We start from the raw sequence: 26,290 nt of genomic DNA, 5'->3' as shown, positions 1-26,290 counted from the left end.
CGCGGATGCGCGGAGAGGAGCTTCCCCTACCAGAGGGGCAGAAGATGGAGCGGAGGCCCTCAGAGAGCAGCAGTTTGGGGTGGAGAGACGATTTCTCCCCTCTAACGTTTATCATGTGGGGTTTCAACTGGGCAGCGAAGAGATCGGCCTCAACCGATCTGATATATAAATTGAATAAATAAATAAATGAATAAACCAATCGGCCCAGCCCACCTCACAGGGCTGTTGTGTGGGAAACAGTAGCGGGGAGTCCTCCTGTTACGACCACAACGGAAGCCCAACGTTTACGTTGCGAAGGGAGACACTTCGGTGGGTTCCACCCCGTTTTACGATCTTTCTCGCCGCCGTCATTAAGTGAATCGCTGTTCTTAAAACGGTGGTGAAGTGAATCTTCCCCCTTGACTTTGTTCATCAAAGGTCGCAAAAGAGGAATCGGCGTGACACACATACACACACCGGGAGAATCGCGGCCGTCGTTAAGTACGAGCCGTTCGCCAAGCGTCTGAATTCTGATCACCTGGCAGGAAGGGATGCAGCAAGGGCCGTGGGAAAAGGCCGTCGTAAGTCACGTTTTTCAGGGCCGTTGTAACCTTGAACAGTCACTAAATGAAAAGTTGGGGACTACGTATATTTAAGTATGTTTCCTGCCTTGAATTATTTAAATAATAATAATAATAGTAATAATAATAAGAAAAATATTTTTAAAAAAAATAAGAAAAAAGGATGGTTCATTGACATTGCAATACCTGGTGATGCACGAATTGAAGATAAGCAGCAAGAAAAAATCACAAAGTACCGGGACTTACAAATTGAAGTTGAGCGACTGTGGAAAAAGAAATTGTGTGCTGTCCCGATTGTAATTGGAGCCCTCGGAGCAATACCCAAAGGGCTACCCCGCTATTTAGAAATTCTAAATTTGCCGGACTTGAACATTTTGACTCTACAAAAAACCACCTTACTCGGAACAGCTGACATCCTCCGACGATACCTTAACAGTTCCTAGGTCCTTGGTTAGGACTCGAGCTGCTGAGCTATTAACCAGCCTCAAAGGCAGTGAATCTCACTAAAGATTAACCAATAAATAATAATAATTATTATTATTATTTAAATAATAATGATGAAGAAGATGGGACATAAATACAGGTAGCCCTTGCCTTACCACCACTCCTTTAGTGACAGTTTGGAGTTATAACGGGCACTGGAAAAAAAAACCCGACTTGGGACCATTTCTCACACTTACGACCATTGCAGCATCCCCATGGTCACACCATCAGAATTCTTGGCAACTGACTCTTATTTATGACGGTTGCAGTATCCCGCGGGACACGCGATCCCCAAGCAAAGCCAGATTCGCTTGAGAACCGTGTTTTACTAAGGACTGCAGTGATTTCACTTAACAGCCGTGGAAAGAAAGGTTGCAGAATGGGGCAAAACGCACTTAGCGACCCTCTTACTTAGCAGTGAAAACCGTGGGCTCAATTGTGGGTCGTAAGTCGAGGACTACCTGTAAATCTGTAAATCGGGGCATCCCAAGAAGCGGCCAGGCAAAGGGAGCAGAGCCACCCACCCACCCACCCAAAGACACAAGGTCCTTCGGGACGGGGGGCCGATTGGGGAAGCAATGAAGGTAGCCAACAGTCAGGTGATTTTTTTCATCTTTTTCTTTTTTTTTAAAAAAAAGGAAAAATTTCTTTTAATGATTCGAATAAACAAGACAGGAAAGCAGCAGACGGAGGATGTCGGCGCTTCTCCTTCAGCCGTCCTATTTGTAAGAATTCGCTTTGTGTTTCGGCAGGAAGGAGAAGTTGGCAGGGACGCGGCCCAGCAGCATCTCGCTGGAAAGAAAAGAAAAGAAAAGAAAAAAAAAAGAAGAAGAAACCTGAATTATTGAGGATGCGAGGAATCCAAAAGGTAAGGCGAGGCGAGGGGCGGTTCGAGCTCCCGCGTACCTGATCTTAATCCAGTCGTCCACGTTTTGGCTAGCCATCAAAGTCTCCAAGTAGTCTCGGCCCAGGTAGTAAGGGGGCCTTTCGTTGATTCGCTGCGGCAGGCGCTCCAGCAATCCCACGGGGATGTACCTGAGCAAGAGGAAAATAAAAACAGCTGGAAATGAGAGGTCCAGGGAGATTCTCAGCCACCGGGGTCACCGTTGTCCCAAAGGTGATTTTTCAAGAGGCAACTGGACTTTCTGGGTCTTTCCTTGGAGATGTTTTTGCTTCTCATCCAAGAAGCTTCTTCAGCTCTGGCTGGATGGTGGGGAACGGGAGTCTGTAGACATTCTCAGTCATCCAGGGTCATAGTTGTCCCAAAGGTGCTTTTCCCCACCATCCAGTCAGAGCTGAAGAAGCTTCTTGGATGAGAAGCGAAACGTCTTCAAAGAAAACAAACAAACAAGGAAGTCCAGTTGCCTCCTGAAAAAGCACCTTTGGGGAATGGAAGGATTTATACTCCTTGCAGACAGCTGGTCATTTGCATCCTTTGAGAGAGTCACTGAGGCCACCTGGAGGTTTACCTGTGTCCTCAGGGTCACCTTGGAACTGCTGAAAGGATTGTGTTGTGGAGTTGTGCTTTCTGCAGGATGTTCAGCAGTTCCAAGGCGGCTCCATCCCCATTTGCACCACTCAGGTGACCCTGAGGACACAGAGAAACCCCCAAGTGGCCTCAACGATTCTCTAAAAAGGATGCAAATGACCAGCTGTCTGCAAGGAGTATAAATCGTGGTCGTTTGCAACCTTTAAGGGAGTCCTTGAGGCCACCTGGAGGTTTGTCTGTGTCCTCAGGGTCACCTGAGTGGTGCAAATGGGGGTGGAGCCTTCTTGGCACAGCTGATGACATAATCTATCTCCGGTCTACAACACGGTCCGTGTTCAGCAGTTCCAAGGTGACCTCAAGGACACAGGTAAACCTCCAAGTGGCCTCAACGACCTTCTAAAAAGGATGCAAATGACCAGCTGTCTGCACCATCCAAAGGCACCAGAAAAAGTTGAGTTATGACTGATTTTCGCACTTACGACCGTTATAGCATTCCCCTTGGTCAGGTGATCCAAATTCAGAGCCTTGGCAACTGGTTCATATTCACGATGGTCACCGTATCCCGGGGTCACACGATCCCCTTTTGCAACCTTCTGAGAAGAAGCCACGGGGAAGCCAGGTTCACTTTGCAACCGTGTGACAGCTGCAGTGATCCATTTAACAACCATGGCAAGAAAGATTGTAAAATGGGGCAAAACTCACTTAACAACTGTCTTGCTTAGCAACAGAACTTTCGGGCTTGGTTGTGGTCGTAAATCCAGGACTACCGGTAATATGCCCCATCAGTAACTCTCTTGCTGTGTTCTCGCCAGCCAGCGTTCAGCCTCTGATGTCAGAAAATTCTCATCCCTACTAGCTACTGTATTTTTCGGAGTATAAGATGCACCTACCTTTTTTGGTGAGGAAAAGAAGAAAAAGAAATCTCCCTCTGCCTCTGAGCAATTTTGCCTCGTTGCAGCAAACAGCCTGCTTTACTTTCATTTCCATTTTCAGCATAGCTTGATTAGCACAAGGGGAAAAAAATCTGCTCCAGCAATTTTCTTCCTTGCAAGCAAGCAGCAGAGCCCTGCGCAAAACAGCTGAGAGCAAATCAGCTGAGAGTCGGGAGGCCGTTCCAATCAACTTGTGCTAATTAGGCTGTGCTGAAGCTGAAAGGAGCTGTTTTTTCTTGCTGTTTGCTTGCAAAGAGGTAACTGCTGGGAGGCAGAGGCCAAAAGGTGGGGGCCAGCGGATGGGCGGGGCTACATTCGGTGTATAAGGCACACCTAAATTTTCACCCCCTTTTAGGGGGGAAAAAGGTGCATCTTATACTCCGAAAAATACAGTAAATGTTTATGGAGATTCCCAGCCATTTGGGTCCTGGTTGTCCCAAAGGTGCTTTTTCAAGAGGCAAGTGGACTTTCTGGGTTTTTTTCTTTTGAAGAAGTTTTGCTTCTCATCCAAGAAGCTTCTTCAGCTCTGACTGGATGGTGGGGAAGGGAAGGATTTATACCCCTTGTAGACAGCTAGTCATTTGCATCCTTTTAGGGAGTTGCTGAGGCCACCTGGAGGTTTACCTGTGTCCTCGGGGATCACCTGAGTGGTGCAAATGAGTGTGGAGCCTTCTTGAAACTGCTGACCACATCATCTACCTACAGTCCACAACACGGTCCTTTCAGCAGTTCCAAGAAGGCTCCGCATCCATTTGCACCACTCAGGTGACCCTGAGGACACAGACAAACCTCCAGGTGGCCTCAAAGACTCCCTAAAAAGGATGCAAATGATCAGCTGTCTGCAAGGGGTATAAATCCTTCCCTTCCCCACCATCCAGTCAGAGCTGAAGAAGCTTCTCGGATGAGAAGCAAAACATCTTCAAAGAAAACAGAAAAGCCAGAAAGTCCTGTTGCCTCTTGAAAAAGCACCTTTTGAGTCCCTCCCAGCTAATTCCTGCCCACCATGACCATCCGGCCGAAGGTACAGGAGTGCTTACTCACCTGCAGAGGAAGGAAAGCCACTCCAGCAAGAACTTCCTGGTCTTCTCCACGCCTTGGGTGTCCGAGCCCCAGTGTTCCAGGCCGTAGTTGGTGTAGTCCTGGAGGATGTCCAGCCTCTCCCTGGAAGAGATGTCCCAGTGCCGCTGTTCTTTGATCTCGGTGAAGATCCAAGGTTTGATGAGGGCTCCCCTGTGACCAAGAACAACAGTCGTGACAGCATTCAAAATCTGTGGAGCGCGTCAAAAATGGGAGAGGGTTGAGCTGGGGGGGGGGGGGGGGGGGGCTTCCGTTCCTGGAATAGAGAATTCTTCGTTGGCCAAGTGTGAATGGACACACAAGGAATTTGTCTCCTTTATTGGCCAAGTGTGATTGGACACACAAGGAATTTGTCTTCTGCACAAGGTGCAGAAGCTCAAAGGATAAATTATTTTAAATTTTTTAAAAAACGTTTTTATTTTTTGTGTGTATTTGTTGTTTTTAACAGTCGCTTGGTCGATGGTCGTTGTGAGCCGCCCTGAGTCCTTGGAGATAGGGCGGCATACAAATTTTATAAATAAATAAATAAATAAATAAATAAAACAAATCACGATGGTAAAATACAGTCGTCATAAATCATAAGATACAACAGTCGGGGATAGTCCTAGGATACTAAATAAGCAGTCAACATAAATCCTAGTGGGATGCTAAATAAAACAATATAAATCACAAGATACAAGCAATAAAGTTATAGTCATAAGAAGATAAGGCTGTAGGGAGTAGGAAAGATGAGAAGGGCAATAGGTAATGCAGCCCCATTAAATGGTTTGACATCCCAGAGCATAGACAGTGTTGAAGAAATTATTTCTTTAGCAGAGTGATGGCATTCGGGAAAAAACTGTCCTTGTGTCTAGTTGTTCTGGTGTGCAGTGCTCTATAGCATCGTTTTGAAGGTAGGAGTTGAAACACTTTATGTCCAGGATGAGAGGAGTCTGTAGATATTTTCCCAGCCCTCTTTTTGACTCGTGCAGTAGACAGGTCCTCCATGGAAGGCAGGTTGGTAGCCATGGTTTTTTCTGCAATTCTAATTATCCTCTGAAGTCGGTGTCTGTCTTGTTGGGTTGCAGAGCCAAACCAGACAGTTACGGAGGTGCAGATGACAGACTCAACAATTCCTCTGTAGAACTGGATCAGCAGCTCCTTGGGCAGTTTGAGCTTCCTGAGTTGGCGCATAAAGAACATTCTTTGTTGTGCTTTTTTGATGACGTCTTTGATGTTAGCTGTCCCATTTTAGATCTTGCGATATCGTAGAACCTAGAAAGTTGGAGGTCTCTACTGCTGATACTGTGCTGTCTAGTATTGTAAGAGGTGGTAGGACAGGAGGGCTCCTAATTCTAAATTTCCACAAAGAGATTCCTTACTCCACAAAGAGCAGGGGGTTGGACTAGACGACCTCTAAGGTCCCTTCCAACTCTGTTATTTCTAGGAGGAACTTGGTTGTGAGCTGGTACAGTTTCTACAAGGGCTCCAGGGAGCTGCCTTTCCCAGCCCCGCAGGACGGATATACGTGACGGAGGAGATGAGCTTGCGATCTTCTGGATGGAAGCAAGGGAACCCGTTCTGAATTCTCCCATTAAGCAATGGAAGTTTTTTATTTTTATTTTTATATTAGAGGCTGGAAGAAGAGAAACTATTTACCGTGCAATCATGACCCCTGAAACTCCGCTCTGCATGGCTCGGTTAGCATCTTCGAAAGAAAAAATATCGCCGTTTCCTGAGCCACAAGAAAAATAAATAAATAAATAAATAAATATGAATCCGAAAAGTTACAAGGAAAAATAAATAAATGAAGAGATGTTATGACGGTTGCAGTGTCCCGGGGGGGGTCGTGTGACCCCCCTTTTGTGACCTTCTGACAAACAAAGAAAAGGGGAAGCCAGATCCCCTGAACAATTGTGTTGCTAACTTCACCGCAGTGATTCACTTAACAACGGTGTGTGGCAAGAAAGGTCGTAAAGGCACTTGTTCTCAATCCTCCTTTCTGTGGGAAAAGAGATGTACAGGTAAGGTAGTGCTCGACTTACGACCACGGTGGAGCCCAAAATGTCTGTTGCTAAGCGAGACAGTTGTTAAGTGAATTCTGACCCATTTTACGAACTTTCTTGCCACAGATGTGAAGGGAACCAACTGCCATCGTTAAATTAGTTAACACTTAAGTTTGTTAAGGGAATCTTGTTTCCCCCATGGACTTTACTAGTCAGAAGGTCACAAAAGGAGAAGCGTTGCAAAAAGTCCATTTTTAGTGCTGTTGTAACTTTCAAAGGCCACCAAATGTACTGTTGTAAGTTGAATTATATATGTGTGTGTGTGTGTGTGTGTGTGTGTGTATAAATATATGGATGTGTGTAACATTTATTCATTTACTTATGTTTTCATTTTAATGTTGTAAGCCGCCCAGAGTCACCTTGTGGCATGATGGACAGCAAACAAATAGGATAGATAGATGATTGATAGATAGGTAAGGAGAGAAAGAGAGGTACATTAGATAGATACACAGATGATAAGATAGATGAGATAGATATGGATGGATGGACGGACAGACAGACAGACAGAAGAGTCTTGCAGACTAATTCAAGGGAAGCAAGCAAAGCCATGCTGAAAACGATGTCTGTTGAAGTATCCTGCAAGGGCTGAGCCAGGAAATGCCGGAACTGGCCGCCTGCCACTTACCGAAGAGGGGCATGGGGCTGGCCACCTGGACACACTCCGCTATGTAGGCCCAGTCTGCCATCTTTGTGTACCTCTGCTCTCTCGATCGGCCGTGGAGCTAACGAGGGGCAGAAAAAGGCGCAGTTGGCATGGATGAAGCAAACACGGCAAGGCTTGGATGCCTTCACGCCTGCTCGGCTGGGGAATTCTGGGAGCTTGTAGACCCTCCTGCTCTAAATAAAAGCAGCACAGCAGGTTCCACTTCTCTCTCTCTCTCTCTTTCTCCAAACCTTTGCTAGAGAAACCCCCAGGAAGAGGAAGGACGGGACAGGAATGCTACCCCACTCTTCCCCTCTGAGCCCCCCCCCTCCCCCAACGCAGGACAGCCAAAAAAGAATTAGCACTCAGATTTGCCAAGGCGAGTAACGACCTTGGCAAACATCCCAACCGGAGCAAGGAAAACAGAGCATCCTATACCGTGACCAACGAGGCTCCCCATTCTCGGAGGTTGGGGATCAGTTTATGAGCCAGGTTCGTCTTCTCTTGCACGCCTGTCCTGATCTTAACCGTCAGGGGAACATCCAGGACCTGAGAGAGAAAAGAGAAGAGGAAAAAAATCGAGCCGGTGTGCTGTCCCACTCACACACAACCATGGGTTACTGCGTTTATTAATATTCCCCAGCCACTCCTTCACTCACATACAGCACACACACACACGTAAGGGTGGGTTCCTGGGTTTGTTTTAATATTCCCCTGCAACTCCCTTTGCTGAAAACCCAGAACTGTCCCAATGAAGATAGGAGCCAGCCATGTGCAGCAGCTGCCAAAAAAGCCAACACAGTTCTAGGCTGCATCAACAGAGGGATAGAATCAAGATCACGGGAAGTGTTAATACCACTTTATAAGGCCTTGGTAATAAGGCCACACTTAGAATATTGCATTCAGTTTTGGTCGCCACAATGTAAAAAAGATGTGGAGACTCTAGAAAGAGTGCAGAGAAGAGCCACAAAGAGGATTAGGGGACTGGAGGCTAAAACATAGGAAGAACGATAGCTGGAACTGGGTATGTCTAGTTTAATGAAAAGAAGGACCAGGGGTGACATGAGAGCAGTCTTCCAATATCTCAGGGGCTGCCCCAAAGAAGAGGGAGTCCACCTATTCTCCAAAGTACCTGAGGGCAGGACAAGAAGCAATTGGTGGAAACCAATCAAGGAGAGAAGCAACTTAGAAGTAAGGAGAAATTTCCTGACAGTCAGAACAATTCATCAGTGGAACAACTTGCCTGCAGAAGTTGTGAATGCTCCAACACCGGAAGTTTTTAAGAAGAGGTTGGATAACCCTTTGTCTGAAGTGGTGTAGGGTTTCCTGCCTAAGCAGGAGGTTGGACTAGAAGACCTCCAAGGTCCCTCCCAACTCTGTTCTTCTATTCTATTCTAAGTCCAGCCAAAAGCAGACCGAGGCTAGTCCAGAGAGCACTGTGCCAGTGAGTCCACAAGGCACTTGAAAGTTTCCCAATCCAGATAAATCCACTGGGCGAAATTAAATCCACAGCTCAAGAGGTTTCACGAGGCAAGCAAAGTCCGGGGTTCACAAGGCACGAACCAAAGTCAAGGCACGGGGCCAATCCAAGGCAAGGCTGGAATCATGACAACCAGAAAACACACAGCTAGGAAATGAACACGTCGTTCCCAGCATCGCTCCCCCCCCCCCCCCCCCCGCTCTCTCTGCTGTGCTAAAGAGTCAGCTTCTGGGGCAGCCCATCAGGAAGGGCGAGGCTGCCTCCTCGCGAGCACTCTGGCTGACCTCCTCTGCTCCTGCCTCTTCTCTGCCCTGCGGGTCCTTCGATCGGGTGCAGAAGGCAGCTCCTCCTCCTCCTCCTCATCGCTGCAGGTGCCTGCTTTCCCCACCTGAAGCCTTAGAGCTGCCTGGCTGCAGTTGTGCTTCAGCCAAATCCCTCTTCAGACCGCTGCTTGGAACCACTGACCAACTCCCCTCCTGACGTGCCCAGGGCTGGTTCATCCTCCTCCGAACTGACATCTGAAGAGGCATCTGGGGAAGCATCTGGAGAAGTCATCACAGCTGGGGCAAGTCTGTTTGGGAATCCCACGCTTGATAGAATTTGCTTTCTTTGAATCTGCTGTTTTTTGAACAAGGCAAGGACCCAGGGATCTGTTCTGTAAAGTCGAAAAAGAAAGCAGGATCACGAGAAGAGGATAGGACGACTCAAGCTACAGACCCCATCTAGTTAGACCTGGAAAAACACACGAGCTGGAGAGGAGATCCGTCACACCATCGAGTCCCTGACATATTTTGTGCATGTTTCCTGAAATGCAGCCCAGCAAGATGGGATGGGATAGAATAGGAGTTGGAAGGGACCACAGAAGTCTTCTAGACCAACCACCTGCTCAGGTAGAAAACCATTTCAGACAAATGGTTGTCCAACCTCTTCTTAAAAACTTCTAGTGTTAGAGCATTCACAACTTCTGGAGGCAAGGAGTTCCACTGGTTAATTATTCTCCCTGTCAGGAAAATTCTCCTTCATTCTAGGTTCCTTCTCTCCTTGATTTGTTTCCATCCGTTGCTTCTTGTCCTGCCCTCAGGTGCTTTGGAGAATAGGTTGACTCCCTCTTCTTTGGGGCAGTCCCATAGATAGTGGAAAACTCCTATTTTTTTTTTTTAATTTGATTTATATGCCGCCCTTCTCCGAAGACTCAGGGCGGCTTACAATGCACTAAGCAATAGCCTTCATCCTTTTGTATATTTATACAAAGTCAGCTTATTGCCCCCACAAACTGGGTCCTCAATTTACCTACCTGAGAAAGGATGGGAGGCTGAGTCAACCTTGAGCCTGGAGAGATTCGAACCTGCAGTAATTGCAGGCAGCTGGTCTTAATAACCAGCTTAATAACAGGGTGCCTTAAACCCCTGTACTACCAAGGCTCTATCACGTCACCCCTGGTCCTTCTCTTCATCAAACTAGACTTACCCAATTCCTGCAACCGTTCTTCATATGTTTTAGCCTCTAGTCCCCTATAATCCTCTTTGTGGCTCTTCTCTGCACTCTTTCCAGAGTCTCAACATCTTTTTTTTCATCATGGCGACCAAAACTGAATGCAATATTCTAAGTGTGGCCTTATTACCAAAGCCTTATAAAGTGGTATTAACACTTCATGTGATCCTGATTCTATCCTCTGTTGATGCAGCCCAGAACTGGGTTGGCTTTTTTGGCAGCTGCTGCACACGGCTGGCTCCTATTTAAATGGTTGTCCACCAGGACTCCAAGATCCCTCTCACAGTTACTACTATTGAGCAAGGTACTGTACCACCTGTACTGTACCTGTGCATTTGGTTTTTCTTGCCTAAATGTAGATCCTTGCTTTTTCCACCGTTGAATTTCATTTTGTTAAGACAGGAGAGTTTCAAGCCATTAGGAAAAGACACACACACACACAGAGTTTCAAGCGGTTAGGAAAAGCAGACAGGACATGAAATCACTTGAACACTGCGTGAATCGGCCGACTTACGGAGTTCATGCCTCGGACGATTTGCTCAAACTTATTGGTTCGGGTCATCAGAGCACATCCGCCACCCTGAGAAGGGAAAGGAAAAGAGGGTGAAGCGTTCAGAGATTGTTTACTTATCTAATAGGCTGCCTGCATTATTTCTTATCAACCATTTAAGGCTTTGAATATAATAAGTATTTCCTCATTTGCCCTCCCCTTCCCCCCCGCGTGAGGTGAGTTAGACTGAGAGAGCGAGCGAGTGACTGGCTCAAGGTCAGCCAGGTGTCTTTCATGGCTAGGCTGGGATTACAATTCACCGTCTCCCATATAGGTAGTCCTCGATTTACGACCGCAATGGAGCCCAACATTTCTCTTGCTAAGCCAGAGAGTTGTTAATAACAATAGCACTAAGCACTTAGATTTACATACTGCTTCACAGGGCTTTCCAACCCTCTCTAAGCACTTTACAGAGTCAGCCTCTTGCCCACAACAATCTGGGTCCTTATTTAGCGACCTCAGAAGGATGGAAGGCTAAGTCAACCTTGAGCCGGTCAGGATTGAATTCCTGGCTCTGGGCAAAGTTAGCCTGCAATCCTAACTTTGAGGACCCAGATTGTTGGGGGGCAATATGCTATTTAGTATACTGTCTTTGGTGTAAGCCGCCCAGAGTCCTCAGAGAATGGGCGGCATAGAAATATGATTAATAAATAAATAATAAATGCTGCATTTTCCTTCCTTCCTTCCTTCCTTCCTTCCCACTTAGCTCTTAGACTTATATACCGCTTCAAAGTGCATCAAAGCCCCCTCTAAGCAGTTTACAGAGTCAGCCTCTTGCCCCCAACAATCTGGGTCCTTATTTAGCGACCTCAGAAGGATGGAAGGCTGAGTCAGCCTTGAGTAGGTCAGGATCGAACTCCTGCAAGTGGGCAGAGTCGGCTTCCCATTCTGCATTCTAACCACTGCACTCGCTGTTAAGTGATTTTCGCCCCCATTTTACAACCTTTCTTGCCACAGTTGTTAAGCGAACCACTGCAATTGTTAGCAACCTGGTTAGGTGACTCTGGCTCCCCCCGTTGACTCTGCTGGTCAGAAGGACCCGTTGACCGTGGGGGGGACAGGAGAAGCCAATATTATATAAACTGAGAGCGACCCCCACTTCCTTCCAGCACTGATGATCTTACCTTGTTGGGTCATGAAACGTCTGCAGGAATACCACCACGCTCAGAGAGCAGCAAGGACCCCACAGTTTTAACCCCGAAATACAAATATTTTCCTCTTTTGATGGTAGAGCTTGCCTGGCCAACAGGGCTCGGTGACTGCTGTCTGCGAGGCAGCCATTTTGGAAATGGGCACATCCCCCTTCTCCTTGGCAGCCGTTTTATCATTCCTCTCAAGGCCCGATTTCAAGATACGGAGTTACGGCGGCTTATCCACTGCGGCCTTACGTTACCACCTCAACCTACACAGAAGCACAGGTACAGAGGCTTCTTTTTGCATACCTCCTTCTTTACCCATTTCCATTCTATTTCCTGAGTGGGTCAAGAGATGGAGAAGCCCAAATTTGAAAGTGGATTAATCCTCTTGGATGTCTACTCCACTGGGCTGGCTTTCTAAGCCATCAGCCCATTGGAGCAGGAGCTACACTTTATTAGGTAAAGCTAAAGGTTCCCCTCGCACATCTGTGCTGGTCGTTCCCGACTCTAGGGGGCGCTGCTCATCTCCGTTTCAAAGCCGAAGAGCCAGCGCTGTCCGAAGACGTCTCCGTGGTCATGTGGCCGGCATGACTCAACGCCAAAGGCTCACGGAACGCTCTTCCCTTCCCACCAAAGGTGGTCCCTATTTTTCTACTTGCATTTTTTACCTGCTTTCAAACTGCTAGGTTGGCAGAAGCTGGGACAAGTCACCGGAGCTCACCCTGTTCCGTGGCACTAAGGATTTGAACCGCTGACCTGCCAACCTTTCGATCGACAAGCTTAGCGTCTAAGCCACTGAGCCACAGCCAATACAAGGCAGCCGTACATCGGCCCAAAATGACCACTTACCTTGTTATAGACCAGGTCAATTGGGCATCCCACATTGATATCCACAAAATCCACCTCAATGGTTTGGTTCAGAAGCTCAGCGCATTTAGTCATGGTGTCTGGAAAGGCTCCTTCCAGCTGCAAACAGAGGAGACGCCGAAAGTTAGCCAGGCGCAAGGGAGCCCCTAAACAGAATAACCGGGTTGGAAGGCACCTCGGAGGTCTTCTAGTCCAACCCCCTGCTAAAAGCAGGAGACCCTACATTGTTTCAGACCATTCAGAAATTGTCAGTTCCGACAATTTCAGGCATATCTCGTTCTACACCAGCAATGATTTGCTGTATTTTTTGGAGTACAAGACACATTTTTCCCCCTCCTTAAAACAGGCCGAAAATTTGGATGCATTTTATACTCCGAATGTAACCCTGCCCGCCTGCCGGCCCCCACCCTTTGGCCTCCGCGCGTCCTCTTCCTGGCTGCAGAGATTGCCACCGACAACGGCTTGTGTTTTGGGGCTCTGTGCATCACGTTTTCAGCCTCCAAATGCTCCCTTTGAGAGCCCTTCAAGGCTGCGGGGATCGCCAAAGCACATCACTGCCCGAAAATGTGATACGCTTGGAGGCTGAAAGCGTGACGCACGGTGCCCAAAATGGCTACCCAGGGCTGGTTTCTCTTACCCCTTCCTCTGGAGCTCCCTCCGACGATCAGCTGTGCTTTAGAAGCTGTTTTTTTAGCCCCAAGCAGCCCCAACCTCAAAACCAGCGAGCGAACTAATGTGCTGAAGCTGACCAGGCTAAGGACGCTAGCCAGGTGAATACCTGGTAGGCAGAATTTTTCCCCCTAGTTTCCTCCCCAAAAACTAAGGTGCATCTTATACTCGAAAAATACGGTACTTAAATTGATCTGAGGCAGCAGCTGGCTTTTCGCCCATTCTGGCTTGAATACAGTGTACGTCCGGGGAGAAAAAATATGATCCCGGCAAAAATCAATGGGGTCACTTTAGAGGCTTACTAGATACCGGGAGTAGACAGAACAATAGAGTGGGAGGGACCTTCAAGGTCTTCTAGTCCAACCCTCTGCTCAAGCAAGACACCCTATACCATTTCAGAGAGGTAGCGGTCCTGACTCTTTTCTTAAAGGCCTCCAGTGTTGGAGCCCCCACGACTTCTGGTGGCAAGCTGTTCCACTGGTTAATTGTTCTCCCTGCCAGGAAATTCCTCCTTAGTTCCAGGTTGCTTCTCTCCTCGATGAGTTTCCATCCATTGCTTCCTGTCCTGCCTTCAGGGGCTTTGGAGAACAGGTGGATACCCCCCCCACCTCTTTGGGGCAGCCCCTCAAATACTGGGAGATGCTATCATTCTCCTTTTCCTTAAGCTAAACATACCCAATTCCAGCAACCGTATATTTTAGCCTCCAGTCCCCTAATCATTCTCTGCCCTCTTTCCAGAGGCTCATCATCCTTTTTTGTATTGTGGAACATAATAGACAGAACAGAATAAAATAAAATAAAATAACAGAATAACAAGAGTTGGAAGGGACCTTGGAGGTCTTCTACTCCAACCCCCTGTTCAGGCAGGAGACCCCACACTATTTCACAGAAATGGGTGTCCAATCTCTTAAAAAACATCCTATGTTGGAGCACCCACAACTTCTGGTGGCAAGCTGTTCCACTGATTAATTGCTCTAACTGTCAGGAAATTCCTCCTTAGTTCCAGGTTGCTTCTCTCCTTGATGAGTTTCCATCCGTTGCTTCCTGTCCTGCCTTCAGGGGCTTATGAATTGTGGAGCCGACCAGCAACTGGGAGCCCCAGCAGAGGGATGATAGAGCCACATGCGGCTCCAGAGCTGCGGGTTGCTGACCCCTGAACTAGACAGATCCAATTCCTGCAATCGTCTCCATGGGAAGCCTCCGTTTCTGCTGCTCTCCCTTTTTCAGGGAGAGGCGTCGTCTGCCAGAAGCAGATAGAGCTTCAACCTGAGCCAATGCTCCCTCGGCCCCCGGGGACCCAATTCCCATTCTGCCCCAGGAAGCTACCTGAACCCCGAAGAGATCCTCGGTCTCGTGGCGCTTCAGCAACGCCCATTCGGAAGACTGTCCCTGAAGGAGGTTGGTGCACACCGCCATCTCTCCGCAGGTGACGTCCGCCCCGTAGCCTTTGCATATCCGACGGAAGGGAAGGTTGCCGCACTGAAAACGGCAGGGCAGAAGGAGGGAGGGAGGTTAATGCAAGCCAGGATGGATTCGCATCATGGATATCAATAAAGCCGAGAACGTGTTTAGGAAAAGAGACTTGATTTCTCCCAAGAAGAAAAGGGCTCTGTTCTATGAAGATAAGCAGGAGGGAGGGACTTAAATATGGTTTAATTCATTAGGATGGATTAAAAAAAACGATATATGGTTAGAAAACTTTTAAGTTAGTTTTGTATCAGTGGTGAAAATCCAAATTTTGTTACTACTGGTTCTGTGGATGTGGCTTGGGCATGGCAGGGGAAGGATACAGCAAAATCCCCATTCCCACCCTACTCTGGGGCCAGTCAGAGGTGGTATTGCCGGTTCTCTGAACTACTCAAAATTTCCACTACCGGTCAGAACCTGCTGGATTTCACCCCCGTTTTGTATGTATAAAATGAGTAGGTACGTCTACGCAGGTATGCCAGGTTTTTTTTTAAGTAATGCTGAACAATATTTTAAAAGGTGGTAAAATATTATGGACTAGATTTGAAAATAGGAGAATGAATGATATATTATTCCCCACAGCAAGGGAAGGTGAGATGGTTAAAATGTTTCTTTTATCCAAAATAAGAGATTGTATTTAATTTTGTCTCTAGTTCGAAATTGCTTCCGGATTTTTGTGTTTGCAGTGGGGGTGGGGGTGGGGCAAAAAAGTGGAACTTTGATTCTGTTTTTATAAATTAACCATCTCAACTTCCCTTGCTGTGGGAAATAATACATCATTCATTCTCCTATTTTCAAAACTAGTCCATACTATTTTACCACCTTTAAAATATCATTCAGCATTACTTTAAAAAACCCGGCATACCTGCGTATATGTACCTACTCATTTTATACATACAAAACTAACTTATTGTTATAGAAATGGCTTGTACACATTGCTGTATAAAAGCAAAAATTTGTAGTTGTAATGTTGTTACCTTTGACAGTGCCAAAGTGACTCGGATGTTGGTGCCTTTTTCCTTTATTTTTGTTGCTTCCATTACATTACACCCCCCTTTCTCCTTCCTCTCTTCTTACTTTTCCATGTTTTTTTTTCCCTACGTATTTTGTACTTTGATAAACTAATAAAAAGGTTTTAATTGAGGAGAAATGTGGCTTCTGGGGACAAGGGAGGGGGTTTGTCCAGGTTTCTGAAGAAGCGTCTCCCTCCACCAATGGGGTCAGCCCACCCTACTCGCCCCATCAGAAGGGGCCTGCTGCAGACTCTGTCGGTCAAGGAATCCCAGCCAGTGGGGGTCCGGAAGAACCTTTTAGGTTATGGCTCCCACACTCTGGAACTTTGTGCACCCCGAGATCTTCACCCATCCTTTTGGCCTTCCTGAAGGACCCCCATAATTTGGCCTGGGGCCCTGATGGGAGACGAGTCATTCTGGAGGTGGTTAGGGAATGAAATAAAAGACCCCCAACTCTACCCTCCCCCTTGCCTGCTCCTGCCCCATCTTAGCTAGTTTTCTGTTAATTAAACAGTTGTATTTATTTGCTTTGATCTTTTATAACATTGGTACTCTTTGACTCACGACCACAATTGAACCCCAAATTTCCATTGCTAAGCGAGACAGCTGTTAAGGGAGTTTTGCCCCATTTTACCATCTTTCTTGCCACGGCCACTCAGCGAATCCCTGCGGTTGTAAAGTTAGTAACAACTTATTGTGTTGTCCACCTTCCAAGGAGCATCTTCTGTCCGGCCATGGGATCTGGGAGATACACTTGACCCTCAGATCTGCTTTTTTTCCTCCAGGAGAATGAAATGATTGCTTCTCCAGACATCTTAAATTATGGACTTTTTAAAAATTTGGGTCAGTCTAAGTAGGCCAATTTCATAATTTTGGGCTTAATTATGATTGTAAGTCAAGGACTATCTGTCCTGCTAAGGATTTGTGAGATGGGGGGGGAAACACCTTTCTCGCCGAGAAACCCAAGGAAAAAAACCCAAAGAAGCTTCTTGGGTGAGAAGCTAAATGTCTTCAAAGAAAAACACAGAAAGTCCAGTTGCCTCTTGGGGGAAAAAAGCACTTTTGGGACACCGAGGAAAAAACCCTAAGATTTGGGGGTGGGGGATGCAGAATCCAGTGGGACAGGGAGAAGCAGAGGAGGGATCCATGGATTACTTCAGGAGAGAAGGAAGCATTGTGAAGGGGTGGGAGGTGGTGGGGGAAGATAAATATTTGCTCCATCCCATTCTGGAAGTAGGTAGGCCAGCTCAGCTGTTCTCCTGCTTCATTTGTCTATGGAGATTCTCAGCCATCCAGGTCCCTGGTTGTCCCAAAGGTGCCTTGTTCATTTGCATCCTTTCAAAGAGTCGTTGAGGCCACTTGGAGGTTCCTCTGTGTCCTCGGGGTCACCTTGGAACTGCTGAACGGACCGGAGATAGGTGATGTCATCAGCAATTCCAAGAAGGCTCCACCCCATTTGCACCACTCAGGTGACCCTGAGGACACAGATAAAACTTCCAAGTGGCCTCAAGGACTCTCTGAAAGGATGCAAATGACCAGCTGTCTGCAAGGAGTATCAATCCTTCCCTTCCCCACCATCCTGTCAGAGCTGAAGAAGCTCCTTGGGCGAGAGGTCTTCAAAGAAAAAACCAGAAAGTCCAGGTTGCTTCTTGAAAAAGGACCTCTGGGACTCCTGCTTCACCCTTTCTCCTGGCTTCCCCATAAACACGTCGACCTGAGCTCACATCCTCAGCTTTCTAGCGTTTGTGTTGGCAAACCTCCACTAGGAGGAGGCCTCCTTACCGTGGTCAGAGGGGCCAAATAGAGCTTGCCATGCAGATTCAACTGGAAGAGAAACACAGGAAAAGAGAAACTTTTTTTAGTGTGAAGGCTAAATTGCGCATCGTGGGGAATCTGCTTCCTATTCAACAAAGCCGTTGGCAGAAATTTGTTATGGGGCAGGGATGTGTGTGTGGGAGGGGGGTTGTTGAACGATGCAAAACTCAGCAGCCCCTGGAGGGTACCCCTCCCGAAAGTCTCTTCTCTGCCTGAAAGGAGATACCAACCAGAGGAAGGGGTAACAGGTGGAGCAACTTTCTGGCTCCCTTTCTTTCTTTTCTTTGTGCAAAGTCTAAACTTAATTTGGAAAGAGCGGGGAGATTATTAAAACTCTCTGTGAGGGAGGTGGGCAGTTTCTAAATTAGATGGAGAGAGAGAGAGAGAGGAGACATAAACAGAGATAGATGATAAAAGTTAAATAATAGAGATAATGGAGATAAAGCTAGATAGACAATAGATAACAGAGACAGACAGATCATCTTATCTATCATCTAAGTTAGGCAATAGAGATGAAACAGATAGGTAAGTTAAATAATAGATACATTAGACAGATAGATAATAGAGATGAGACATAAAGTGAGATGCTAAAAGTTAAATACAGAGATAATAGACAAAAGATAAAGCTAGACAGACAATAGGTAACAGGGACAGACAGATCTATCATCTTATCTGTCTAAGAGATAATAGAGATGAGACAGATAAGTTAGACCAGAAGTCTTCAAACTTGGCTTCTTTAAGACTTGTGGACTTCAACTCCCAGAATTCTCCAGCCAGCTATGGGAGTTGAAGTCCACAAGTCTTAAAGCTGCCAAGTTTGAAGACCTCTGAGTTAGACAATAGATAGATGAGACAGACAGACAGAGAGAAAAACATAGATGACAGATAAAAGTTAAATAACAGATAATAGAGGTGATAGGGACAGAGAGATAAAGTTGGATAATAAATGATAAGAGACAGGCAGGCAGATAGATCCCTATCATCTTATCTTTTATCTGTCTGTCAACTGTTAGCTAGATAATAGAGAGATCAGACAGATAGAAGACAGATAAGTGAGGCAATAGATGAGATGATAGACATAGATACAGGCACATAGATAAAACTTAGGTGATAGATGATAGAGAGACGATAAAGACACTCAGAAAGACAGAACAGAATAAACGATAGATAGTAAATAAATGGATTGGCTAAATAAAATAGGAGATGGACTGAGAGATCCCTTGCCCCTTCCTGGGCTGGCTTACCTTGGGTTTCTCAGATGGCCTCAGTTTCACCGTGTCTTCATCCGTCACCGCGCCCACTCTTTCCAGAACGGGTTCTGCTGGAGGAATCGGAGTCTTTGCGGTTTCCGAAGCAGAACCTTCTCCTTCCGATGGGTTAGAACCGTTTGTTGCCTCCAACCTGGCCGTTTCAGGCTCCTTGGTTCCTTCAAAAGCAGAGCAGTCCGAGACCCCCGTCTCTGCCACCGCAGCCTGGGTGCCAGGCCTCCTGGCCAGGTGGGTCTTGCCCAGGGAACGGAGGTACTCGCTGGATCTGGCGAAGGGCATTTTCTTCTTGCGCAGCTGTTGCTGGACGTCCTTGCTGAGGCCGTTTCTGACCGCCAGCCTCCCTTCCCACTGCTTCAGGAGGTCAGCGTTCACCAGGTTCTTGTAGCCCTCTCCCAGGTGAGCTCCGGCGAATCGGCAGGTGGCCCCGTACGTGCACCGGCCGAAGGTCTCGAACAGCAGGCAGCGGCCCCCGAGGTCTGGGGGCTTGGCGGCCATGTACTCCTTAAGGTCGTGCAGGAAGCGGCAGCTGGAGCCGTAGAAGCATTTCTCCAGACGTTCCTTTGGCGAGAGAAAAGACAAGCGATGGGGAAAACTGGCAGAAACTAGGGTTTTTTTTTTCTAAAATTAAAAAATCAAAATCAAAATTTTATAGTCCCAAAGGTGCTTTTTCGGGAGGCAACTGGAGTTTTCTTCTTTCGCTTCTCATCCAAGAAGCTTCTTCAGCTCTGACTGGAGGGTGGGAAATGGAAGGATTTATACTCCTTGCAGACAGCTGGTCATTAGCATTCTTTTTAGAAGGTCGTTGAGGCCACTTGGAGGTTTACCTGTGTCCTCAGGATCACCTGAGTGGTGCTCCTGGTTCCTGAAGTCCTGTGACCCTGAGGACACAGATAAACCTCCAAGTGCTTCAGCGACTCTCTAAAAGGATGCAAAGGACCAGCTGTCTGCAAGGACTATAAATCCTTCCGTTACCCAATATCCTGTCAGAACGGAAGAAGCTTCTCGGATGAGAAGCGAAACGTCTTCAAAGAAAGTCCAGTTGCCTCCTGAAAAAAGCACCTTTGGCACCACCTTGTCCTGAATGGCTGAGAATCTCCACAGACTTTTAAAATTTTATATTTTACACAGATGATTTTCAATTTTATTCCACCACAACCGAAAGGCCTTTGTCTCACCAACCACCTTGGTCACCTGTCACCCTTAGCTAATATGTTCTTCTCCATTTTGGACTGATCCCTTGCCAATTTCTCTTAGGGTCTCCCGACTATTAGTGAAATTCTTTCAGCCTTTTGCTTGCTCGGACCGCAAGCTCCTTCCAAAATCTCTGTGCGCTCTCCAGTTCACAGAACTAGGAGTGACATGATAGCAGTCTTCCAGTATTTGAGGGGCTGCCCCAAAAAAAGGGGGTTGATTCTCAAAAGCACCAGAGGGCAGGACAAGAAGCAATGGATGGAAACTCATCAAGGAGAGAAGCAACTTAGAACTAAGGAGAAACTTCCTGACAATCATACATACACACCAGTTGCCAAGCGTCTCAATTTTGACCACATGGGGATGTCGCCATGGTTATAAATGTGAAAAATGGCTATAAGTCATTTTTCAGCTTCTTGTAACTTTGAACAACCAATAAATGAATGGTTGTTAAGTCGAGGAGTATAGAGAATATTTGTGACTGGTCGTTAAGTTGAGGACTACCTCTATGTAGCCATTAAAACCGAACCCTTTGGTCCGTTTCGAAGCCGCCCAAGGAATGCGAATGCTTAAGCCAGAAAGACTGTTTCAAGGCCCAGCAAGTGGACTCGTCCGCAGGCGTGTGCCACGTGTTAAGACAACTTTACCTGAACCACGGAGGGACACAAGCGCTGCTTCTCGTAGTGAGTCGGCTTCATGCAATGTCGGTTCTTGTTCTGCCCTCTCAGCCTCTTCCGTCCCGGAGGCTCTGGGGCGCCCTCACCGGCAACGGCAACTTCTGCGGGCTTCTCTTCTCCAGCCCCATCGAGTTCCACCTTCTGCAGCTTGGCAGGAGGCTCCCCTCGCTCGGCGACCTGAAGGTCGTTCTTGGCTCCATCCGGATCTTTCCTCGGCTTCTCTTCCTTCTCAAGGTGGGCGTGGAAGTCCTCTTTCGTGCAGCGGTATCTCAAGGGAGAAAGGTTGTGTAAGGTCCAATAATAATAATACGTTTAAGCTCATAAATGTCAAACAAGAAACTTAAACAGAGGCTTGAGTAAAATAGCATTTAATCTTGATTAAGCTTCAATGGTTAGCTGTTCCAAACACATACAAGATACATGCAAGTAACAACTACAAACAAGAGAAGGAATGTGAACCCCTTTTATGTTGTTTAGGAAAGTCATAAACCTCCAATTCTGGCAACTTTGATTTGTGTATCCCCTGGAATTTGGTTTCTGTATCCCCCCCCCGCCCCCCCCACGCCCCCCCCCCCCCCCCGCCAAAACAGTGTAGAACCTCTTAATGAGCATCATTAGCGTTATCTCTTCCTGATCATCTTCTTTGTGTTCACACTTGGCTATTTAGCCCCCTGGAGTGGAGGGAACTCAAAAGATCAAGGCAGGAGGGGGAGAGATAAGGCTCTGATCGAAAGGTGGAACTTATAGTTTGACAAATGCCAGATACTTCACAACAGACCCCAATAACAATCCAGGAAGTTAGTCAATGTGGCATGTTTGTGTTATAATTACAAAGCAGAGGTGGGTTTCAGCAGGTTCTGACCAGTTCTGGAGAACCGGTAGCGGAATTTTTTTTTTTTAATTTATAAACTTTATTAAAACATATATAAAACACATAAGAAAAACAAAAAAAACCATATAAATACATTATACAATGAACAATTTATAAGTAAATCAGTCTTTTGGAGCATTTATTTCATATTGGTCTTTCAAGTAATACAGTTGTACTTATTCCCCTAAATCTTAACTTAATAATTTCATTTTACCATTTCTCCCTCCCCCCTCTTCTTTTCTCTAAGACTTCTACTTTAGTAATCTATATATCATACATTTAAATTGTATCTTTACTTTTAGAGTTTCTCTCTGTAAGTTTATCTGCCGGTAGGGAATTATTTGTATGCACAATTGTATTTCTATTCTATCTTACTTCTAGTTGTGATTCTTCAGTAGTAACATTATGCCATTTATTCCAAACTTTATAAAATTCTCTCTCTTCCTTTTCCTTTAGCTCTTTTGTTAACCTATCCATTTCAGCACACTGTGTAATTTTATCTATTATTTCTTCTTCCGTTGGGATTTTTTCCAGTTTCCAATTTTTAGCATATATTATCCTTGCTGCCGTTAGGATATGTATTAACAGGTGTTTTATTTCTTTAGGATCTGGTTTTGTGAAGATTCCTAACAGGAAGGTTTCGGGTCTCTTGTCTATCTGTAATTTGGTAATTTGATCTAGCCATTTCTTGATGTTGGACCGAAATTTCTTCACCGCCGGGCATGTCCACCATAGATGGTAAAAGGTGCCTTGTGGGTTTTTACATTTCCAGCACACAAATCCGAGGTATTTTTCGGATTAATTTTGGCCAATCTTGTAGGCGACATATGCCACCTATAGAACATTTTTAGCAGGTTCTCCTTGTATGCCACCGCCAATGTTGTTTTTGTGTTCAATTGCCAGAGTTCTTCCCATTTCTCCAACTCTATTGAATATTTAAAATTTTGCATCCATTTAATCATCGTGTTTTTAACTATTTCCTCCTCCATCTTATATCGCAGTAAGAATTTGTAAATTTTACTGATTAGTTTCTCTTAGGAGTCTAATATAATTTTATCTTGTTCCTGCTTCTCTTTACATATTTCATATGTTTTTATATATTCCTTATGTTTTGATTGAATCTGTGAGAAAGTCCACCAATCGATTTCTCTATTCAAATCTGTTTCCAATTGTTGTTTGGTTTTCAATTTTCCTTGTTGATCAATTAAATCTTTATATCTAATTATATTTTTGGGTTCTGTAAGGTCAGGGTGTTTTAACACTTCTGAGGGTGAAAGCCAGATCGGGATTTTTGTATACTGTTGTTTTTTAGTTTTTAGCCAAATTAGTAATAAAGCATTCCTAATTGTGTGTCTTTTAAAATAAGTATGTGATTTATACCTTTCATCCCATAAAAAAGAGTGCCAGCCCGTTTGTAGGTTGTGACCTTCAATGGATAATATTCTGCTATTATTCAATTCCATCCAGTCTTTGACCCATACAAGTCCTACCGCTTGGTGATAAAGTTCCCAATCCGGGAGTGCTGTTCCTCCTCTATCTTTTGAGTCTTGGAGTAGTTTTAATTTTATTCATGGTCATTTCCCTGGTAGCGGAAATTTTGAGTAGTTCGGAGAACCGGTAAATATCACCTCTGACCTGCCCCGCCCCCATCTATTCTCTGCCTCCCGAGTTCCAGCTGATCGGGAGGGAATGGGGATTTTGCAATATCCTTCCCCTGGAGTGGGGTGGGAATGGGGATTTTGCAGTATCCTTCCTGTGCCACGCCCACCAAGCCACGCCCACCACGCCATGACCACAGAACCGGTAGTAAAATTTTTTGAATCCTACCACTGGTAGTACCCCACTGCTTACTTCTCTCCATGTTGAGTGCCATAGTGCCCGCTGATCGGGTGGGAATGGAGATTTTACAGTATCCTTCCCCTGCCACGCCCACCAAGCCAGGCCCACAGAACCGATAGTAAAAATTTTTTTGAAATCCAACACTGCTACAAAGGGCTTAATATATGTCAGTGTCACAGGAAACAAATATTTACAGCATGCAGGTATACAAAGACATCACATATCATACATATACACATATATACATATATATCTCTTTTCTCTTACTTTTTGTAGGTTTTATGTGTGTTTTTCTTATAGCCAGGTTTTTCCTACGTAGCCAAGATTTTTCTACAGCCCTATATATATATATATATAAAAGGTTAAAATCTCAGGTGTTTCCCCGCATCATTAAAAGTCTGTTAGTTAAAATGCTTAAAATCCTGGCTAAAATCCCAGCTCAAAATCCTCTAAAATCCTAACAAAACACTTTGTAAGGTCTTTTAAAACTTTGGCTAAAATTCTAACCTACGCTTTAAAATTTCTTTTGGCAACGTTTCGACAAGCTCTCTAACTTGTCATCTTTTCAGTTTAGAAGCTTTTAAAGTGTTGATTAGGATTTTAGCCAAAGTTTTAAAAGACCTTACAAAGTGTTTTGTTAGGATTTTAGAGGATTTTGAGCTGGGATTTTAACCAGGATTTTAAATATTTTAACCAACTTATTTACAATGACCCGGGAAAACACCCGAGATTTTAATTTTTTGCATATGCACACCCGCGAAAACTTAAGAAGACATATATATGTATATATGTTGCAGGAAACAATTAGCAAGTTTCTACTTAATTCTAGTATTTCAGTATATCTATTTCCTTACAGTTGCAACCCCTCTGTTAATTGGAGGGTTTTTTTGGTAAAGAAATGTCTTTTGCCATCCTGTCACCTGCCCCGCCCCCCAAAATCTATTCAACAAGCGGGCAATTCCCAAGGATTTTTTTAAAATTTTATTTCTCTCCTACTCACTGGGCTCCACAACCCTCCTCCTCCCCCCCCACCCCTCATGGGAAGGGCCCTTAAGAGGTCTTCTAGTCCAACCCGCCCTGCTCATGGAGGCAGTTCCATAGGGATTTGGGAAAAAGGGGGAGGGGGATTCCTTGACCCATTTCTCACACACACACACACACACATCCCCCCCCAAAGGCCTGGAAGGACCCGGCCAAGGGTCGTAACTCCGAGGAACTCACAAGGAGGGCTCCCAGAGCTGCGAAGGAAGCGGGGGGAAAAGGCCCGGGGCAGAGAAAGGCTGAGCCTCCCCGGTCGGAGAGGTAGGCCAAAACCCCGGGGCTCTCGTACTCACTGGGCTCGGATGGGAGCCACTCCGGCCGCCTCCATGGCTGGCTTGACTTCCCCGACCTACCCGGAAGCGCTGCAGGTAAGGAGCCTAGAGCGGCCCCGGATGTTCATCAGGGCGCCGTTCTAGGAATTGGCCTCCGCGGATAACGGTGGCCGCGGGCGGGGCTCCCGAGGCTGGAAAAGCGCGGGAAGGCGCTTCCCCTCCCCTCCCCCCCTCTCCAGTGCGGGAAAAACACACGTTTCTTCTGCAGCTAAATTTAATTCATTTAATTAACGTCTAATTAGCCACGGTAGAAGAAAAGGGAGTCAATATTTTCTCCGTAGAAAGAAATATCTCCCTCGGCTTCGTCCCCTCAGCTCCCGCCGCCCGCCTTTCATGCCTTGATTGATTCCCTTTTCAGCCAGTGAGGGGGAAAAAGAGCCGCCGGATGTGCCGCGACGAGGGCGGGACTCCGGCCGGAAGTCGGCCAAAAAAAAAAAAGGCGCCAACTCTGAGGTAAACGGTTGCTCGCTCGCTCGCGATGCCTCGAAAGGCGTTCTGCTAATCCTGTACTCAGGAACGTGAGGACTGGAACCTTGACTCGCATTTAAAGACCTCAGCGGAGTCAGCGTGGAGGAAGAACCCGTCTTACCGAAGGGGCGACCAAAGCAAGCAGGGATGCCCAATAAAACAGCCTTTTGGATCAGCGATTTTCTTTCTTTTTTCTTCTACCAGCCTGGGCAGCTTGAAGATGGGTGGACTCCCACTCCCAGAATTCCCTAGTAGCCGGGGAAAGTGGGGGTCCACCCGTCTTAAAGAGGCCTAGACTGAAAAAGACTGCTTTGGAGAGATGTATATGTCCCCCGCACCACTTTTTGTTCTGCTGGGGAGGGGGTCTTGCTCTCCCCTCTGTCTCTGGGGGGACCCAGAGGGTCTTAGCAAGGCTCTTCCTGCAACGTCTGTGTGTGTATTTGCGTTTGTTTACAGAAGAAAGGCTTCTTGTGTCACTGGAGACGGACCCTCCGAACTACGGCATTGTTATCAACTGAGAGCTCCAATTAACTGTCGGGTGCCGTCGGCCAGACAGTGTCGGCTGGCGACCCCCAGGGAGAGGGCTTTCTCTGTAGGCGCACCCACCCTTTGGAATCAACTCCCTCTGGAGCTCTGGGTGGCCCCCGACCTTCGCTCCTTTCACCGTGGACTGAAAACGTGGCTATTTCATCTAGCTGCCCTAGACTGATGGGGTTTTTAATGGGGTTTTACTGGATTTTTGTCAATATTATCATGGACTTTGTTTTTAACGGTTTGCTTGTTTTGTTTATTGTTGTGAGCCGCCCTGAGTCCTGTGGAGATAGGACGGCATATAAGTCCAATAAAATAAATAAATAACCAGTGGAACAGCTTGCCACTAGACATT

General features: G+C 46.3%; 1 protein-coding gene across 2 annotated transcripts; it reads right to left on the bottom strand.

Moving 5' to 3' along the window:
* Nucleotides 1-1,632: 1,632 nt before the first annotated feature.
* Nucleotides 1,633-25,323, bottom strand: DUS3L (dihydrouridine synthase 3 like). 2 transcript variants are annotated; one of them, XM_060686949.2, is made up of 13 exons: nucleotides 24,898-25,323; nucleotides 20,824-21,121; nucleotides 18,962-19,543; nucleotides 17,685-17,726; nucleotides 14,749-14,901; nucleotides 12,736-12,852; nucleotides 10,715-10,780; nucleotides 7,668-7,778; nucleotides 7,212-7,308; nucleotides 6,180-6,255; nucleotides 4,506-4,694; nucleotides 1,950-2,078; nucleotides 1,633-1,835 (listed from the first exon to the last, which is right to left on the bottom strand). In XM_060686949.2, exons 1-13 carry the CDS (start codon nucleotides 24,930-24,932, stop codon nucleotides 1,763-1,765), a joined length of 1,968 nt encoding a protein of 655 aa, XP_060542932.2. In that variant the 5' UTR covers nucleotides 24,933-25,323; the 3' UTR covers nucleotides 1,633-1,762. The 2 variants fall into 2 exon arrangements, with proteins under 2 accessions (XP_060542932.2, XP_087748753.1); XM_087892627.1 differs by lacking the exon at nucleotides 6,180-6,255 and having other exon boundaries at nucleotides 1,647-1,835; nucleotides 24,898-25,270.
* Between the last annotated feature and the right edge of the window lie 967 nt (nucleotides 25,324-26,290).

This window comes from Pantherophis guttatus, chromosome 1 (assembly GCF_059756535.1).
Source record: "Pantherophis guttatus breed Tessera chromosome 1, ASM5975653v1, whole genome shotgun sequence".
NCBI classification, from domain to species: Eukaryota; Metazoa; Chordata; class Lepidosauria; order Squamata; family Colubridae; genus Pantherophis; species Pantherophis guttatus.
Note: the sequence above shows the minus strand (reverse complement) of the source record. Positions and strands in the feature narration are given on the sequence as shown.

What these genes read in the sequence shown, in the direction of transcription:
- DUS3L (XM_060686949.2), bottom strand. Translation starts at nt 24,932, where the DNA reads ATGGAGGCGGCCGGAGTGGCTCCCATCCGAGCCCA. An exon ending in GTGGCTCCCATCCGAGCCCA is followed by an intron (nt 21,122 to 24,897) that starts GTGAGTACGAGA and finishes TTCTCCCTTGAG; the next exon opens with ATACCGCTGCACGAAAGAGG. An exon ending in TGGCTTTCCTTCCTCTGCAG is followed by an intron (nt 2,079 to 4,505) that starts GTGAGTAAGCAC and finishes CCTCTTGCTCAG; the next exon opens with GTACATCCCCGTGGGATTGC.